At 37.1% G+C, this 19,620-nt stretch overlaps 1 protein-coding gene across 25 annotated transcripts in view; it reads left to right on the top strand.

Annotated features, from left to right (window-relative positions):
* The window catches only part of UBR5 (ubiquitin protein ligase E3 component n-recognin 5), a 159,671-nt gene that overhangs the window by 130,327 nt on the left and 9,724 nt on the right, over positions 1-19,620 (top strand). For 7 of the 25 annotated variants that reach the window (XR_010159300.1, XM_016959746.4, XM_016959754.4 and 4 more), the window contains 14 exons: positions 1,042-1,272; positions 2,100-2,173; positions 3,358-3,530; positions 3,627-3,740; positions 5,370-5,590; positions 6,732-6,852; positions 6,940-7,044; positions 9,824-10,067; positions 11,361-11,472; positions 12,421-12,565; positions 13,496-13,626; positions 15,607-15,667; positions 17,331-17,509; positions 18,050-18,134. Coding sequence is in view for 13 of the 25 variants with exons in the window: in XM_016959746.4 (XP_016815235.1) it covers positions 1,042-1,272; positions 2,100-2,173; positions 3,358-3,530; positions 3,627-3,740; positions 5,370-5,590; positions 6,732-6,852; positions 6,940-7,044; positions 9,824-10,067; positions 11,361-11,472; positions 12,421-12,565; positions 13,496-13,626; positions 15,607-15,667; positions 17,331-17,509; positions 18,050-18,134 (1,996 nt within the window). In the remaining 12 variants the exon portion in view is untranslated. Of the gene's footprint in view, positions 1-1,041; positions 1,273-2,099; positions 2,174-3,357; positions 3,531-3,626; positions 3,741-5,369; positions 5,591-6,731; positions 6,853-6,939; positions 7,045-9,823; positions 10,068-11,360; positions 11,473-12,420; positions 12,743-13,495; positions 13,627-15,606; positions 15,668-17,330; positions 17,510-18,049; positions 18,135-19,620 lie in introns of all 25 variants that reach the window. The other 18 variants (XR_010159301.1, XR_010159303.1, XM_016959748.3 and 15 more) reach the window with 9 other exon arrangements.

The following is a 19,620-nucleotide window of genomic DNA, read 5'->3' as shown; positions in this document are numbered from 1 at the left end:
TCAGCCTCCTGAGTAGCTGGGATTACAGGCACCCGCCACAATGCTAATTTTTTTGTATTTTTAGTAGAGACGGGGTTTCGCCATGTTGGCCAGGCTGGTCTTGAACCCTGACCTCAGGTGATCCACCCACCTTGGCCTCCCAAAGTACTGGGATTACAAGTGTGAGCCACTGCGCCTGACCTTGCCCATTTTTAAAATTGGTTTGTCTTTTAAAATTGAGGTGTATGAGTTCTTTATTCTGCATGTAAGCCCATTATCAAGTATATAATTTGGGAAGATTTTGTCCCATTCTCTGGGATATCTTTTCACTTTCTTGTTGGTATCCTTGAAAGTACAATTTTAATTTTCATAAATTCCAATGTATATCTGGGTGTTTGTTTGTTTTTTGAGACAGGGTCTCGCTCTGTTGCCCAGGCCGGAGTGCAGTGGCGTGATCTTGGCTCATTCCAGCCTCCACCTCCCAGTTTCAAGCAGTTCACCTGCCTCAGCCTCCCAGCTAGCTGGGATTACAGGCGCCCACCACCATGCCCAGCTAATTTTTGTATTTTTAGTAGAGACAGGGTTTCACCATGTTGCCCAGGATATCTATGTTTTCTTTAGTTGCTTGTGCTTTTGGTGTCATTTTAATGAAGTGATTCTCAAAAGTATGGTCCCTAGAACAACACCATCAACCTCACCTAAGAGCTATTTAGAAATGCAAATCCTGGGGCTTTACCCCAGACCTACTAAAACTCTGGGGATTAGACCAGAGGTCTGTTTTAATAAGCCCTCCAGGTGACTTTGATGGACCCTGAAGTTTGAGAATCACTGTCTTCAGGGAAAGAGTTCATTTTGCCATTCCAAAGGATCCTGGAATTCCTTTTCTATACAAAGTATAAGGCTGTAAATCATGCACAGTCGTTATATTTCTAAAGCTGAGCAGCAGGCTTAACTACTTTGTATTTATGAATATTCTCAGCTCCTAATTTTGCATATTTATGATAGTGAATTTCACATTTGTGTTCTTCTAATAAACATTTTCATTTCTTTCTGTTCTTATAGACGTGCCACCTTGCTTAGCGCCCGTCAAGGAATGATGTCTGCACGAGGAGACTTCCTAAATTATGCTCTGTCTCTAATGCGGTCTCATAATGATGAGCATTCCGATGTTCTTCCAGTTTTGGATGTTTGCTCATTGAAGCATGTGGCATATGTTTTTCAAGCACTTATATACTGGATTAAGGCAATGAATCAGCAGACAACATTGGATACACCTCAACTAGAACGCAAAAGGTATCCATTCTTGCCATGAGGTTGATTTAAGAAATACTTGCTTGGTATGGTCTTCTTTAGTACACTGTCAACATTTGGAGTAAGGAGAATAGCATTGCAAAAGAGAACTAGCACAGGACCATTTCATATAGGAAAGTGGGCTTGAATTTATCCAACCTTTCCCCATTGCCACTCTTCACTTAAAATAGGAAACCTAAGAATCTGGTTAAACTTCATACTTGAGATAGTTTGGCCTGGCCTGATGATCATCTTTATTTTTTCCTTTTTTTTTTTTTTTTTGTTTTTTTAAGAGACAGAGTCTGACTCTGTCGCCCAGGCTGGAATGTGATGGTGCGATCAAAGCTCACTGCAACCTTGAATTCATGGGCTCAAGTAATCTTCCTGCCTTAGCCTTCTAAGTATATAGGACTTACAGGCGTGTGCTACCATGCCTGGCTAATTTCTTAATGTTTTGGAGAGACAGTGTCTCATGATGTTCCCCAGGCTGGCCTTCAACTCCTGGCCTAAGTGATCCCCCTGCCTTAGCCTCCCAAAGTGTTGGGATTACAGGCATGAGTTACCATGCCCAGCCCATGTTTTCTGTTAGAGTTTGTGTAGGTGCTCGTTATTTCTTAGGTGATTTGCTTTTTCTTCTATTGAGTCCATTTTGTAATAATAGTACATAAACCTGTTCACTCTACCATTTCCCAGATTCTGAAAATGTTTGAAATTGGTTAGATACATTAGTGACCTTTTTAGTGTGTTTTTGCTTGTATTTCCTCTGACTTTTGCTCCTGTTCATATTATACAAATACTTCACGTAAAATGACTCACTTGTCTTTTTAAAGGACGCGAGAACTCTTGGAACTGGGTATTGATAATGAAGATTCAGAACATGAAAATGATGATGACACCAATCAAAGTTAGTGCACAGAAAATCTGCTAATCTACTTCAAGAAATGGCTGCCTCAGTAGTTCCCCTTCAAGCTTTTTAACTTCATTATTTTCTGTCTGGGTGGGAATTTCTCTTTTCTTCTCTATGTCTCATTTCTTACATTTTCTGTCCATTTTTGCTTACACATTCTTGCGTTATACATTTCACAACTAAGGACGTATTAAAGAAATGTTATAACTTTCCAACAATATTTTTTCTTCTATCTTTTCTTGTATTTGTCTTAGTATTATGTTTACCTTTACTCTTAATATACTCTTATTACATTTAATAAAATCTTAGCAAAACCTTTGTTAATATTGATGCAAAATAGATTTAATCAAGAAAATGAGAATTACCAGTTACAGCTCCCAAATATCAGAACGCTAGCAATTAATACAATGAAAAGAGAAAATATCCCAACTCCAGACTTTTCTCCAAAAGTTTTAATATCACACTTTGGGGTCTAGTGGAGTTTATTTGTGGGTTGCAGTTATTTCAAATGGGACTAAATAATGCATTCTCCAGTTTCTTATTATCAACTAGTACTTTTATTCAGCCTATGGAAAGACAATTGGCCTAATTGCTGTTTTTTGAGAACCCAGCCATAGCTCACTGCCGTTTATATGCAAACAAGGCACTGCCAAAGTTTTATTCCATTAAGGAGATTTGGTGCTAGTGTGCTGACTTACTATTGAGATATGTAAATTGCTCAGACATTACTCTGCTTAGCAAATGCTCAGGTTTCAGTTCCTGATCATCTCTTCTGTTTGGATTTGTCAGTGAGTTGGGTCCTGAGTATACTCATGAATCTAACTGTATTTGGGTGGTGGGTATCTCAAAAGATAAAGAGGAGGATATGGGAAACCTTTGTCCAATACAAAATGGCACAATATTATTAAATGCTGATTTTTATTTTGCATTTTTTATTGTAACATACACATAACGTAAAATTTGCACATAACATAAAACTTACATTGTAACCATATTAAACTGTTACATTTACTTTAAAAAATACCAGAATTTTGGACTATGAACTTGTTTTTGTGTGGCATTAAAATTTTATAAAAGAGGTAGTAGGAATTTTGGGTTGAGCAGGTTAAAGGTCTGTTACCCTAATCCAGTAATTAAATAATTTTCCTAAAAAACAAAACATTTTATCCTTTTATGTTTAGGTGCTACTTTGAATGATAAGGATGATGACTCTCTTCCTGCAGAAACTGGCCAAAACCATCCATTTTTCCGACGTTCAGACTCCATGACATTCCTTGGGTGTATACCCCCAAATCCATTTGAAGTGCCTGTGGCTGAAGCCATCCCCTTGGCTGATCAGCCACATCTGTTGCAGGTGAATTAAACAAGTTAGTCTTAAGGTTTCTTTCTAATTGAGTTTATTTTCTTTAAAGTATTCAATGTAACTAGAATATTTCTGTTAAAATTCCAGCCAAATGCTAGAAAGGAGGATCTTTTTGGCCGTCCAAGTCAGGGTCTTTATTCTTCATCTGCCAGTAGTGGGAAATGTTTAATGGAGGTTACAGTGGATAGAAACTGCCTAGAGGTAAGACAGTAAAAGTTTTTTTGCAATATAACATTTATTAAGGACAACTTGTCCCAGCATATAGATTTTTAGAAATGCGTTAATTCAGAATATTATATTTTCTGAAATGAAGTGTCAGAAATTCCTGCCTTGTGGTATAATGTAGGAAGAATTCCAACACTGTCATTAACTTGCTGTCAGATCACTTCATCCATAAAATACCAGCCTCCATATGTGCTTTGTCTGTTTCACAGAGCTGACTGCTGTATGTGGCTGAAAATTTGAATTTTTCATGTATAATAAAAATATATAGATGAGCATGTGTAATTTTGGCTACAACTTTTACTTGCTGAACTAATTTTAATCAAGACTGTGGATAAATAGCATTAATAATGATACCTGATATTTGTTGACTAATTCTGTTCCTGGGCATTGGTCTCCATCTTTATAACTATGTTTGGTAGAATGCATTATCACCCTGATTTTTTGGGTAAGAAATAGAGTCTTGAAGAGAGTAAGTAAATTTCATGTGGGAATGTCTGTGTCATACAACTAGTTAAGTGGTAGATCTAGTTTTCATATATAGATCTGATTTGGGAGCCTAAAATTATACTCTTCTGTTTGTCCACTGAAAAAGTAGTAAAACATTAAAAAGCAGGTTTAGAAGACATGTAATTGAATAGAATATTTTTTATTATCTCAGTGATTAAAAGGAGAATGCAGTACTGAAAATATTAAAAATATATGAGACTTAAGTACCACCAGTATTATAAAGATTTCTTTAAAAGTTCTCTGAAGTTCCAAGGCAAGAAGTGAATTTATTTATTTATTTATTTTATTTTATTTTTTGAGACAGAGTCTTGCTCTGTCACCCAGGCTGGAGTGCAGTGGCACAATCTCGGCTCACTGCAACCTCTTCCTCCTGGGTTCAAGCGATTCTCCTGCCTCAGTCTCCCAAGTAGCTGGGATTACAAGTGCCCGCCACCATGCATGGGCAATTATTTTGTAGTTTTAGTAGAGACAGGGTTTCGCTTTGTTGGCCAGGCTGGTTTCCAAGTCCTGACCTCAAGTGATCCAGCCACTTCAGCCTCCCAGAGTGCTAGGATTACAGGCGTGAGCCACCGCGCTCAGGCCAAGAAGTGAATTTAAGGCGGGGGTGGGTAAGACTGGTTGTGGTGGCTTATGCCTGTAATCCCAGCGCTTTGGGAGGCTGAGGTGGGTGGATCACTTGAGGTCAGGAGTTCAAGACCATACTGGCCAACATAGCCAAACCCCATCTCTACTAAAATTACAAAAAATTAGCTGGACGTGGTGGTGGGCGCCTGTAATCCCAGCTACTCGGGAGGCTGAGGCAGGAGAATCACTTGAACCCAGGAGATGGAGGTTGCAGTGAGCCAAGACCACGCCACTACACTCCAGCCTGGGCAACAGAGCAAGACTCCGTCTAAAAAAAAAAAAAAAGTAGTTATCTGAGGTTGGTTTGGTAATGCATTGGAATTGGTGGTCAGCCAGGGCCATCAGACAAAAGGACCATTGAAGCTCCAGAAAGGGAAAAAAACTTGCATATGATTCCTGTATTACTAAGTTGAGGACAAAATCTAATTAGTTTTTTTCCCTTCATTTGTAACTTTTAAATGTAAATATTCATAGGTTCTTCCAACAAAAATGTCTTATGCTGCCAATCTGAAAAATGTAATGAACATGCAAAACCGGCAAAAAAAAGAAGGGGAAGAACAGCCCGTGCTGCCAGAAGAAACTGAGAGTTCAAAACCAGGGCCATCTGCTCATGATCTTGCTGCACAATTAAAAAGTAGCTTACTAGCAGAAATAGGACTTACTGAAAGTGAAGGGCCACCTCTCACATCTTTCAGGTATTTGCTAAGACCCTTTGTTTTTATTGTTCAGTACAGCATTAAAAATATATATCCATGTCTAGTTACCATTTATAGACTTGCTATTAGCTCAGCTAAGGGGAAACTGAATAACTAGAAAGAGTAGAACTTTCTAGATTTGTGATTCACACTTATCTGTGCTCCTTTTCCAAGTTTGTAATTCTCTTACAAGAGGTAGGTTCTTTGTTTATCTAATAAATATTTGTTAGTATGTACTGTGGCTCAGTATGATTTGTTGACTCTGTTTTTTGGTTACATGGCATAATAATTTTTTTGCTTAGATTGGAGTTAAAAAGCTAGTTTGAAAATAAGATACACTGTATATACGTTGTCTAATAACGATGTAAGACAGGGGAGAATTGTGGACTTGAGTGGCCCAAGCTTCCTAGAAGCAATATGGATTGAATTGAGATGGTTAGAATGTGCAGAAACAGACTGGAGAGAATTAGAGGTAGGGAGGCCAGCTAAAAAGCTGTTTGTTATTACTAATAGTTTCAGTTAGTTGGGGGAAAGATGCTGAGGCAGAATGTTGGCTTTAGAAAGGACATCATGGAAAGGAAGAGAAACTTAAGATGGACTTGATCACTTTGAAGGAAGAGGAGGAAGAAAAATTAAAATCTGCTCTAAGTCAGGGCATTAGGGAAAGAGATGTTACTACTGAAAAAAATCAGGAGAACTGTCATTGTGGTGAAGAAGCCATATTAAGTTTTAACCATGCTGAGTTTGAATTGAGCATCGTTGACGTGGACATATTTATTTAACAAATGGAGATTCTGGTTCATGGTGAAAGTTTGAACTAGAGGTGGATCTGGGAGTCACCTAAATGGAGATGGACATTGGACTTTAAGGAGAGGAGGTAAAATGAAAGACGAAGATAAGACATAGCCCAGGGATTTATCCGTATGTAGAATACAGAAGGAATAAGGGAGGAAAAATAATAAGTTCTGTCGGGAACAAGTAGCTATGGAAAAGTTCTCTGTTAGGACACAGTTTGAAGAAGTTAAGACCTCAGAATATTTTTTTAAAAAAGTAAGTTACTACCATTGAACAAAAACCAATCAGTCTTTGAAATTGGCTAAATTATTTCTCCCCCCCACCCCTTCCCTTAAACTTCTTACAGGCCACAGTGTAGCTTTATGGGAATGGTTATTTCCCATGATATGCTGCTAGGACGTTGGCGCCTTTCTTTAGAACTGTTCGGCAGGGTATTCATGGAAGATGTTGGAGCAGAACCTGGATCAGTATGTATTTTGTGCACCTTAAATTCCATTCTGCCTGATAAGCACGTATTTCAGGGGATAATCTGTCATGCATTTTTTTTTTTTAAGATCCTAACTGAATTGGGTGGTTTTGAGGTAAAAGAATCAAAATTCCGTAGAGAAATGGAAAAACTGAGAAACCAGCAGTCAAGAGATTTATCACTAGAGGTAAAGGTATTTAGATTTTCTTATACTATACCTGTAGTATGCTATTTATATAAATTTTAAAACATGCAAAATAACAATAGCTTTGCTTAGGGATATGTACTTATAATTAAAAATTTAAAGAAAATAAAAAGAAATGTTAACTACCAAATTTATTTTTTCTTGTGTGTGTGTGTGTGTGTGTGTGTGTGTGTGTGTGTGTGTGTGGTTTCTTTTTATTTTTTTCTTATTGTAACCACCAAATTTAGAATAGTAGTTTTCTCTGGCAGTTTGGTTCCCTAGCATCCTCTATGAATTTTTTTGTTTTAGTTTTTAAGTATCATTATGCATGCATTGATTTAAACGTTTTTTGATGTATTTAATTCCATTGAGATTATTATTCATATTGATGCTCAGATTGTGTCTTCTTTGGCTAATGGGAGTCTTGAGTCAGTTTTGATTCCTGAGTCCTTTTGACATGGCCCCAATAATTTTTGATAAACTTTCTTACTTTCTGGTATGTTTCATCTTGGGCATTTCCTGTCACAGACCTTAAATCAGCCATTTCTTAAAGTAGCTTTGATTCCTTTTGGTAGGAAATTGTGTTATGAGATTACAGTGTGTGCTCTAAGGTTGCATATTGCTACTGGGTTGATCATGGTTTCTAGGCCTTTTTAATTGATAACAGTTTGGCAATGCATTTTTTTTTTTGTTCTTTTTAAAAAATCAAATAATGAATTAATATTGATACTCCCAATTCAAATTCAGGATTTAGGACCACAAGGTTGTTTTTGTTATGTTTGCTTCTTAGATTTCTTTTCTTTTCTTTTTTTTTTTTTTTTTTTTTTTTTGGAGACAGTCTTGCTTTGTTGCTCTGGCCAGAGCATAGTGGCATGATCTTGGCTCACTGCAACCTCCGCCTCCCGGGTTCAGGTGACTCTCCTGCTTCAGCCTCCCGAGTAGCTGGGATTACAGGTGTCTGCCACCATGCCTGGCTAATTTTTGTATTTTTAATAGAGACAGGGTTTCACCATGTTGGCCAGGCTGGTCTCAAACTCCTGACCTCAAGTAATCCACCTGCCTTGGCCTCCCAAAGTGCTGGGATTACAGGTGTGAGCCACCACACCTGGCCTTGCTTCTTAGATCTTAAGTCTTTATCTCCTTTCTTTCAGACTGAATAGCCAACTTCCCAACAACATTAATCAAATTACTCATTTGTTTTAATGCCACAACATACACAGTAGCAGTCTTAGAATTACATCACTGGAATCTGAGGTGGAAGGATGGTTTGAGTCCAGGAATTCGAGGACAGCCTGGGCAACATAGTGTGAGAGACTCTGTCTCTTACAAAGAATTATAACATCAACACTACCACTAACAAAATGATTATTCAAAATAATTGAAGATTTATTTGTGGATGTTTGTCCTTAGGTCATATGCAGTTAGAGATACACAGTTAAATTAGGTTTGTTTTAAAGTCACTTGAAGTAATTCTTCTTTGTAGGTTTTGCTACCAGCTCTATATAATTAGGGCCTTTTGTTTCATTTTGCTTTCAGATTTTAGGGATTCCTTTTTCCTCTTTTGGTTTTATTTTGTAATCAATGTAAAATATCTACAGTGTGGCAGAGTGAACTCTACAAAAGAATGGATATAAGTCCATTCTTGTCTCTTTTACCATTTTTTCAAGTTTATTTCCTTCCCTCCCTTTTAAAACATATAAGCATATGTATGTATTAATTACATACCTCCTCCCACCTCCCCAAACATACTATACATTTTATTCCATCTTGCTTTTCTCAGTTAATAGTATATCCCAGAGAAAATGTGAGATGTTCTACCTTCCTTTTATAGCTGTTTAATGTACTGCACTTTAATGGTTGTTATCGCAGTTTTTGCAGCTAATCCCTTACAGACTAGGTATTTGGGCTTGTTTCCAGTCTTTTGCTATTACAGATAGTGTGATGAATGGCCTCGTGTTTTTTTTGCTAGTGTGTCCTTGAGATAGATTCTTAGACATGGAATTGCTGGGTCAAAGAGCATGTGCATATAATTTTGCTAGACATTGACAAATACTTCTGCATAGCAGTTGCATAATTTTGCATTTTCACCATCAATGTGAGAATGCCTGATTGCTCAGTCTCGCCAGCAGTTGTTAAATTTCTAGATTTTTGCTAATCTAATAGGTAAGAAATAGCATCTCAGTATAGTTTTAATTTGAATTTATCTTACTTTGAGCAAAGTTAAACATTATTTCATATAGTTAGGATAGTTATATTTAACTCAGTTGATATGCCCATTTTTCTAAGTTGGCTTTCTCTCAGATTTCAGAGGCTTTTTATGTAGCTGTAGGTGATAGACACACTCATTAATTAATATGTATCTTTGTGACAAAAGGTGCAAACAATTTTTCCAGTTTGGTTAGTCCCCCTCCAGCCTCCCGCCCACTTAGCTTGTCATCAAGGAATCTGTTTTTTTTCCTAGTATTTTTTTTTTTAACATCTCTGATCATTTGGTATTCTGGTGTATCCCAAAATTGAACAAGATTATTGTTTTCCAATAGACCTTTGAAAGAAAGTGTTAGAATTGAATTAAATTCTGTTGTCCTGATTTAATTTGCAAGACATTCTTGTATGCTTTAAAGTATTGTATTTTGTAATGGATAAGCTTCTGAGAACTCCAATTACTTTGTAGTTTTTTAAACTTTCAAGGAAAGGCTAAAACTAGATTTTCAGATTGTACATAGAAAAATTCAAGCTACTTTCCAACATTGAATTTACTACTTTTTGACTTCTTGATGTGTTTTAATAGGTTGATCGGGATCGAGATCTTCTCATTCAGCAGACTATGAGGCAGCTTAACAATCACTTTGGTCGAAGATGTGCTACTACACCAATGGCTGTACACAGAGTAAAAGTCACATTTAAGGATGAGCCAGGAGAGGGCAGTGGTGTAGCACGAAGTTTTTATACAGCCATTGCACAAGCATTTTTATCAAATGAAAAATTGCCAAATCTAGAGTGTATCCAAAATGCCAACAAAGGCACCCACACAAGTAAGTACTCTACAAATAACAAGCATCTTAAAATTCTTTCCTTGTTCCTCAAACCAACAGTGGTAATCATGGTTTCTGTATGTGTGAGTGCATAAATTTGCATTTTTACATACTTTTATTCTAGATTGATTTAATCTTGTTTAAACTATTCTAATGGACAACAATTTGCTATTCTACGGACACATTTATTTTGATAAATGTTTGTGATTGTACTAGTTTTTCATCTCAATTGTTACATGTTGTGGGTGGGTAAGAGGTTGTAAAATACATAGTGATATAAAAATTCACCAATCAAATTGCAGCATTTCCTCCACTTCAATATTTAACCCACAGGGATATTTGAGAAGAAAATGCTATTCTAAGAGCAGTGCTGTTCACATTATGATTTCCAAACTTGCTCCTGGTCCCCAGTGAGATAAGGACTTTACAACCAAATGCAAATCCACTGTGTCACTAAGCTCACTGTTTAGCAAGACTTAAAAAAAAAAATCCTGGTGCAAGCTTATTACCTCACTGAGGATCAACACTTTGAGGTTAGGACTCTTAGCTAAGTTTTAAGATTACAAGGATCAAATTTTAAAATTTGTGAAAATTACAAAAGCCTTAGGAGATTCACATCAAGTAGGAGCAGAAGATTATCAGACTTGTAGGTGGATGGAGACTGACTGAGCTGTAGAAAGGATTGAGGGTGAAAAAATGGGTGAGAGTTCCTCAGCTTTTCATCAGTTTCACCATTTCACTTTCTATAATGTTATAATGAGAAGAAATTACGAGATGTGAATGAGGAAACTTGAGGAAACTGGGAAATCTTAACATTTCCAAACTATCTGTTTTGTACACTTATAGGAAACCATACTCTGGCTTGGGCTTAGGAATTTAAAAATAATAATAGGTAATATTCTGGTGGCCTTTAATGCTTTCATGCCAAAAACTAAGAACAGAGGATATTTAAATGAGTCTAGTCATGTAAGAAATTTCAGCGTTATTTATAGTGACACTATCATAACCTTACTTGCTATATATTATTTCACAGCTTTGACATGACAAGGGAGAAAATTGATTAACAAATATTGAGTGAACATCTATTTCGTGCCAGGTATATTCTACACAATCACCTCCAACCCTGAAAACCCATAGGGAGAGAAAGGCATTAACAACACAGATGCTAGGGAAGGATAATCTTTAGCTGTCATGTTTTCTTACGTTTGTCTCATTTCTTTGCATTGACTTTGAAATTTAAGGTAGTTGAATTTGCATTCATCTAAATACAGTATATTTCTGATTTTCTTCTAGGTTTAATGCAGAGATTAAGGAACCGAGGAGAGAGAGACCGGGAAAGGGAGAGAGAAAGGGAAATGAGGAGGAGTAGTGGTTTGCGAGCAGGTTCTCGGAGGGACCGGGATAGGTAAATTTTGTATCTTTGATTCAATACCACCTTTTTGGATGAATTAGAGATAGGCCTGTAAATGAAAGAATCTTAATTATGGATTATTTTTTAGAAAAGTAAAGTTTTAATTTTGAACATATGTATAGTAACTAAGAATAGTGTTAATAAAATACAATAACTAAGAATAGTCTATTAACTAATAAAAAGTTCTGCTTTAAAAACCCAGAGGCGGTTGAAATTATATTCTTTTTATCTGACTCAAGTTCCTATTTGAATTTTTTTACCCATATCATTCTCTCCTAAGTTTATCTTAAAAAGTCTTCATTTTTCAGGCCACATGCGGTGGCTCATGCCTGTAATTCCAGCACTTTGGGAGGCCGAGGTGGGTGGATCATCTGAGGTCAGGAGTTCAAGACCAGCCTGACCAACATGGTGAAACCCTGTCTTTCCTAAAAACAAAAAATTAGCCAGGTGTGGTGGCGCATGCCTGTAATCCCAGCTACTTGGGAGGCTGAGGCAGGAGAATCCTTTGAGCCTGGGAGGCAGAGGTTGCAGTGAGCCGAGATTATGCCATTGCATTGCATTCCAGCCTGGGAAACGAGCAAAATTCTGTCTGGCAAAAAAAAATTTAATTTTGGCAGATTGTGCTATTTAGAATCTTTGAAGTTTTCTCTTGTTAAGATGGATTGCATTTTACTTTTGACTAAAATTTCCAGAATTGTGTGTGGACTCTTGATATCTGGTATGTTAAGGTCCTACTCCCTTACAATAAAAATTTTAAATTAAGTAACAAAATCTAGATAATCTTTATTTCCTAACCATCATCTGTTTTGGCACTCTACCACCTTGGTACCATAACTGAACAACCTATATGCTCTGGTTTTCTAACTTTTTTACTAGTTGTGCTAATATTTTTACTTGTTAGTCAAAGGAAATGAAGTCATAATAGTTTTCCTTCTCTTACAGAGACTTTAGAAGACAGCTTTCCATCGACACTAGGCCCTTTAGACCAGCCTCTGAAGGGAATCCTAGCGATGATCCTGAGCCTTTGCCAGCACATCGGCAGGCACTTGGAGAGAGGCTTTATCCTCGTGTACAAGCAATGCAACCAGTGTGTACTGTGTACTTAGTTACCTCTTAACTGGCTGTGTTATTTTTTTGCTTTTGTATTAAAGATGGTGTTTAAAAATAATTGTCAGCTACTGGCAAAACCACATGATTGAGGACTCTTTTTAGCTCTGCAGTAAGAAGGAAGCTCAGGAGAGAATAAGGCAGTGTTTACTGAAGGGTAACTGTATAGCTTGAATTTATTTTTTCCTCCACCCACCTTATGTTGGGACACTGTCTCCATTCTACCTTCCTTGCATGCTAAAGAATTTGCTGTGCATTATATTTATTGTATCTTCATTTGAACAAATTATTACTACTTTTGGAGCAGACTTTATCTGTTAGCAAGCTGTAGTTGGAACACATTAATGCTGATTAGTATTGCAGGAAGAATTTTATTTTGAATGTTCTATCAAGAGTTTTTCTTTATATGATATGAAACACAAATTCGTTATGTTTTTTGTCTTTATGCATAACTGTATGTACACATTTTATAGTGAAAGAATAACAGAAAACTATTATTTCTTCCAGCAAGTCCTCAGCCTTAAACATAGGTATATTTTTCTCTACCCTACCCCCTTCTTTTTTTCTACCCTAAATAAAAGATATTTCTGGCTCTCTGATGAAGAAAAAAAAATGGAAATTGAGTATATGTATGTTTAACTCAGAGATATAAAAAAACCTAAAAAGAAAACTTGTCATACAAATATTATAAGTAGCCTTAACAAGATGTGGTACTGCATGGACTGTTTATTCCCTGCCAAGTTTCTCTATAATTGATCTTCCAGTTTCATAAAAGACCTTACTGGTTCTGAAATTTTGTATTTGTTACCCAAGTTTCTTATTTTATTTTTTTTTTAAATAATAGATTGTAGATGTAATTAGACAAGAGGTTTTAGAGAGTAGTCAAGTAACATTTGTTCATCATTTACAGGCATTTGCAAGTAAAATCACTGGCATGTTGTTGGAATTATCCCCAGCTCAGCTGCTTCTCCTTCTAGCAAGTGAGGATTCTCTGAGAGCAAGAGTGGATGAGGCCATGGAACTCATTATTGCACATGGACGGTAATGTGTACAATTGGGAAGGCATTTCAGTTTAAACATCAGCTACTTATTTTCAGTATGTGGGTGCCATCATATCTTAAAATTTATGTCATAAAGTATAAGACTTTAAATGCATTTTTATTTATTTTTTAAATGTATTTTTAAATGATAGCTTAAATTCCATGAATGAGACAGCTTAGTTTCTTCTCATGTATTAGAAAGGTAGGGTTTTAATAGTTACCAAGGTTATTTGGAAATTACTTGAAAGAAAGTACATCTCAAATTCACTTATCAGAATACCCTCCTGGCAAAGGCCATATTATACTGTGTTCTTGCCATAACCATGACATTTCTTTTAGGCTTCCTGATTTGTCTTAAAAATTCATGCAGGTTTTTGCTTTCTATTCTGTAAAGTATGAATTTAATATAAAATCTAAAAAATATCTAACAGATTACGTATCCCGTTTTCCAAGGTGACAAGTAAAAGTGACTTAGGAAGATAAGGCCGGGTGCGGTGGCTCTCACCTGTAATCCCAGCACTTTGGGAGGCCGAGGCGGGCAGATTGCCTGAGGTCAGGAGTTCAAGACCAGCCTGACCAACATGGCGAAACCGTATCTCTACTAAAAAAAAAGTTAAAAGTGGCTGGGCACGGTGGCTCATGCCTGTGATCCCAGCACTTTGGGAGGCCAAAGCGGGTGGATCACGAGGTCAGGAATTCGAAACCAGCCTGACCAACATGATGAAACCCCGTCTCTACGAAAAATAGAAAAATTAGCCAGGCATGATGGTGGGCGCCTGTAATCCTAGCTGCTCGGGAGGCTGAGGCAAGAGAATAGCTTGAACCCAGGAGGGTGGAGCTTGCAGTGAGCCAAGACCATGCCATTGCACTCCAGCCTGGGCGACAGAGCGAGACTCCATCTCAAAAAATAAATAAGTAAATAAATAAATAAGCTGGGTGTGGTGGTGAGCACCTGTAATCCCAGCTACTCGGGAGGCTGAGGCAGGGAGAATTGCTTAAACCCGGGAGACAGAGGTTGCAGTGAGCTGAGATTGCGCCACTGCACTCCAGCCTATGTGACAGAGCGAGCCTCTGTCTCAAAAAAAAGAAAAAAAAAAGGGAAGATAGGTCACATTTATGCTGTAGTTTCTATCCTGGGGCTAATCTGATACCCAGTTTGAAACTTTGAAGTGTTTATTATTTTAGATGAAAAGTTGTATTTTTTTTCTTCCTAATGAGTTAGGAATTTAGATTAGATACACTCCTAGAGATGTATAAGCTGGTAGGCTGGGCACTAGAGCTAAACAGCCACTTCTAGAGCCTTTTAATGGTCCAAGCCAAAGACTGTTGAGAGAACTGTATTTTCTTTGCTGATGCTCTTTTCTTCTCTGGATTTTATGTACTGTTCGTTTATTCCTCTGCCCTGTCTCTGGAGCTACAGCATACTGGTATAGCTTAGTCCATTATAGAAAAATCAAGAACAATGTACATTTTTGGTGAAAAGATTTTTGTGAGTATATGTTAAGAGTTGCGTATTTAGTCGTGTTTTCTGTTGAATGCAACCAATATACAATATTGACAGCTTTCACCTGGCTTTCTGGAGTAAACAGTGAATTTATTGGTGTTCTAGAATCATTAAATTCGCTAGAGAATTTGCTAGTGAATTTGGATTGCTTTCTGAACATTTTTCTGTTCTTCTGTAGTGCTCCCTCTGAGCATTGTAGAAGTGTTCCAGCACCCCTATGAAGACCACATTCATTTTGTCAGGGAGCCTTTAGTCCACTATCTTGAATCATACATGAAGGATCTAGTGATACACTTTTTTAAAGATTTGTATTACCAACTTCTCTGCTCATACTGCATTAGTACTAGCAGGTGCATTGGATATTTATTGACTCCAAAACTTGAATGTATTTTGTAAGTAAGTCCTTTTAAATTTAAATTATACGCTAAATTCTAGAAGTCTCCGTTATCTGGAATGTGAAAGGCTTTTTGTTTTTAGGGAAAATGGAGCTGATAGTATCCTGGATCTTGGATTAGTAGACTCCTCAGAAAAGGTACAGGTAAGGAACATTTTATTCATGTGCTGATAATCACAGAATTTAAATTACAAGGAAATTTAAATAAAGGGGATGAAAGCAGGATTTCTGAAGAAACTGTCTTTGTAAATAAAATGAATGTTTACAGTAGAGAGACAGAAACAAAGATAAATATATCGGTATTATGCATAGAATCAAATAATAAGCTTGGCTTAATTAGGGCTCAGTATAATCCCACCCATTGGTTGGCATCCATTTGAGCACAGCTTGAATTAAGCTTTACTTTGAATAAGTAACAAATTGAAGAACAGAGAGGGAAAGATGTATAGAATCCTAGGACTAATTCACCAGGTGCGGTGGCTCACGCCTGTAATCCCAGCCCTTTGGGAGACCGAGGTGGGCGGATCACGAGATCAGGAGTTCTAGGACTCCTGGGACTCATTCTTCAAAGAAGTAGCTGGTGCCAACATTGCAAAAACAAGTGACATATCATGCTATACATAAGGGAGGCTTTTTAGTTGGCATCGAAACAATTGCACATAGAAGGTGAGACTTCCAATTTGAACCTAAGTAGGTTGATTGCCTACTAAATTCATATTAATTTACTAAGACTCAGAGTTTTCACAACTAATTCACAATGCCCAGGATACACTCTAAAATTACTCAGCCTACAAAGAACCAGGAAAAACTGGATCCACCTCTCTCAGGAAAAGCACCAATAGATGGCAACCACGAGATGACCCACTTGTTGGAATTATCAAAGACTATCCCATGTTCTGCAAGATAATGGTGAACACTGGTGAATGGAAAGATAGAGGTTCTCAGCAGACACACAGGAACTTCAAAAGAGAACAAAGGGAAATTTTTAGAATTAAAAGGGCAATATCTAAAAGAAAAAAATTCACAGGATGCATCAATAGCTGAATGAAGGTGTTGGAGGAAAGTGTCAGTCAGCTTGAAGATAGATGGAAATTACCCTTTCTGAAGAACAGATAGAGAAAATATTTTAAAACAAAAGGACAGTTTCAGGGAGACCTGTGGGACAACTTCAAAAGATCGAACATATGTCACTGAAATACTCAGGGGAAGAGAAGAAATCGCTATAGAAAAAATATTTGAAGAAATAAATCATGGCTGGGCACTTCCTAAATTTGGTAAAAGACATAGATTTTCAGATTCAAGAGTCAGTGAACTCAACAGAATAAACTGAAAGAAAACTATGTCCAGATACATTATAATCAAACTTCTGTAAAATAAAGAAATGTTATTGAAAGCAGCCAAAGAATGGTTCTTTACCTATAGGGAAACAGTGATTTGAAAGAGTGGATTTCTCACTATAAAGTATGGAAGCCAAAAGTCAAGAAACTCATCAAAGTGATGACAGAATTCTGTATCCAGTGAAAAGAATTTTCAGGCAATAAAGTGAAAGAAGCTTACCCAAGTTTCATTAAATGACTTTATTTTAACAACAGAGACGTTAAAGACCTAATAATACACAAGCTTTGTGTGTCACATTCTGAAAGGGCAAATTAAAAGTTCATTTACCTTTAATATTGTTATACACATATATTTAAATATTTATGTTGCTCTTCCTACCTGACTTCATTTGAATGATTTGAGAGAACCATTTCATATGTTTTGTTTTTTCAGTGAATCTTGGGGCTTACTCTCTGATATTCTCTGTTAGCAGGAAAACCGAAAGCGCCATGGCTCTAGTCGAAGTGTAGTAGATATGGATTTAGATGATACAGATGATGGTGATGACAATGCCCCTTTGTTTTACCAACCTGGGAAAAGAGGATTTTACACTCCAAGGCCTGGCAAGAACACAGAAGCAAGGTTGAATTGTTTCAGAAACATTGGCAGGTAAAAGAACTTTAATCTTGGGTTTGAATTTTTTAAAACATTTCAATTTATGAGATTTTCTAAAATATATTTGTTTTAAAATGTATGTAGGCTGGGTGCAGTGGCTCACACCTGTAATCTCAGCACTTTGGGAGACTGAACTGGGAGGATCACTTGAGCCCAGGAGTTGGAGACCTGCCTGGGCAACATGGCGAAACCCTGTCTTTACTAAAAATAAAAAAATACTAGCGGGCATGGTGCTGCATGCCTGTAGTCCCAGCTACTTGGGAGGCTGGCGTAGGAGGATGACCTGACTGTGGCACTGCACTTCAGCCTGGGTTGACAGAGTGAGACCCTGTCTCAAAAACAAAACATTCTCAGGCTGGTGTTCCTGTTTTTTTTGTTTTGTTTTGTTTTTTGAAAAAGTGTATGTGCTGTACTTTATGCTGAATAGAAAGGAGGCTGTAGAGAATTTCTCAAAATATTAATATGTATTATGTGTGGGGGGGATATATGTATTCTAGAATTATTTAAATCTTATTTCTCTGTGTTTGTTTTTAGGATTCTTGGACTGTGTCTGTTACAGAATGAACTATGTCCTATCACATTGAATAGACATGTAATTAAAGTATTGCTTGGTAGAAAAGTAAGTGATTTTGATGAACCTAATTGTATTCACAATTGCAAAAATTTTCTTTTATAAAATAATCAAACGCTAGCATACTGTTTATAACATTCATTTACTATTAAATCTTAAAGCATTACAGCCATTATAAATAACTTTAAAACATTTAATTATACAATTATGGTCAACAAAAATAAAATTAATAAATTAATGACAGAAAAAGACTGTGGGGAGATGGCATAGCAGAGTAGATAACACAAGTGGGGCTGGGGGTCTGACAGACCTACGTCCTGTTGCAAACAAATATGCTGACATTTCTGCCATGTTTCCCCATTTATAAATTGGTAAGAAACACAACATCGTAAGTACCTGGCAAATAGTAAGTGATCGGTAAATTGTATCCACTATTATTAGTTGTACCTGGTGTTAGAGAAGGTAATGGTATTGAAAAGAGCCTTCCAGGCCAGGCACGGTGGCTTATGCCTGACACCTGTAATCCCAACACTTTGGGAGGCCAAGGCAGAAGCATCTCTTGATCCCAGGAGTTTGAGACCAGCCTGAACAACGTAAGAGACTCTGACTCTACCAAAAATTTAAAAAGTTAACTGCGTGTGGTGGCATGCACCTGTGGTCCCAGCTATACTTGGGAGACTGAGATAGGAGGATCTGCTTGAGCCCAGGAGTTTGAGGCTTCAGTGAGGCATGATTGCACCACTGCACTCCAGCCTGGGTGACAGAGCAAGACCCTATCTCATAAAACAAAACAAAAAAAAAAATAGAGCATTCTAACTTCAAAAATACATATAAGAGGTACATGGGGGTGGCCAAAGAATGTAAGAAGTACAACACAGCATGCTCAGTATTGATCTCTGGATGATGGAATTAGCTTATCTTTATGTGTTTTGATAGTTTGATAGCCTGCACCTCCCTTTATGATGGCAGGGGGAAAAGAAAAACCGTTTGCTTTAAAATTAATATACAATGCTAATTATGCAGCTTTTGATTTAAAAGAAAACTACCCACGTTCCTAAAAATATTTTAGAGAAATTACTTGACACAAAATAAATGGAATAGACTAAGTGCCTTTTTTTTTTCTTTTTTTTTTTTTTTTGAGACAGTCTCACTCTGTCACCCAGGCTGGAGTGCAGTGGCACGATCTCGGCTTACCGCAACCTCCACCTCCCAGGTTTAAGTGATTCTCATGAGTTAGCCTCCCGAGTAGCTGAGATTGAGTAAGTTCTTATTGTCGTCAATAGGTTCTTGGAAACTGCAACTCTAATTGAAATGAAACCAGTTTTTTCTTATCAACATTATAATGAAACGATGTTATTTGAGAACCTGCTGTTTGTCATTTCAAAGTTACAGCTAAGAACCTATCAACGGCTTTAATTAATTAATTAATTTTTTTTTTTTGAGATGGAGTCCCGCTCCATTGCCCATGCTGGAATGCAGTGGTGTGATCTTGGCTCACTGTAAACCTCCATCTCCCAGGTTCAAGTGATTCTCC

Source organism: Pan troglodytes, chromosome 7 (genome assembly GCF_028858775.2).
Source record: "Pan troglodytes isolate AG18354 chromosome 7, NHGRI_mPanTro3-v2.0_pri, whole genome shotgun sequence".
Lineage (NCBI taxonomy): Eukaryota > Metazoa > Chordata > Mammalia > Primates > Hominidae > Pan > Pan troglodytes.
The sequence above is the reverse complement of the archived record's forward strand: the minus strand, read 5'-3'. Positions and strand labels throughout refer to the sequence as shown.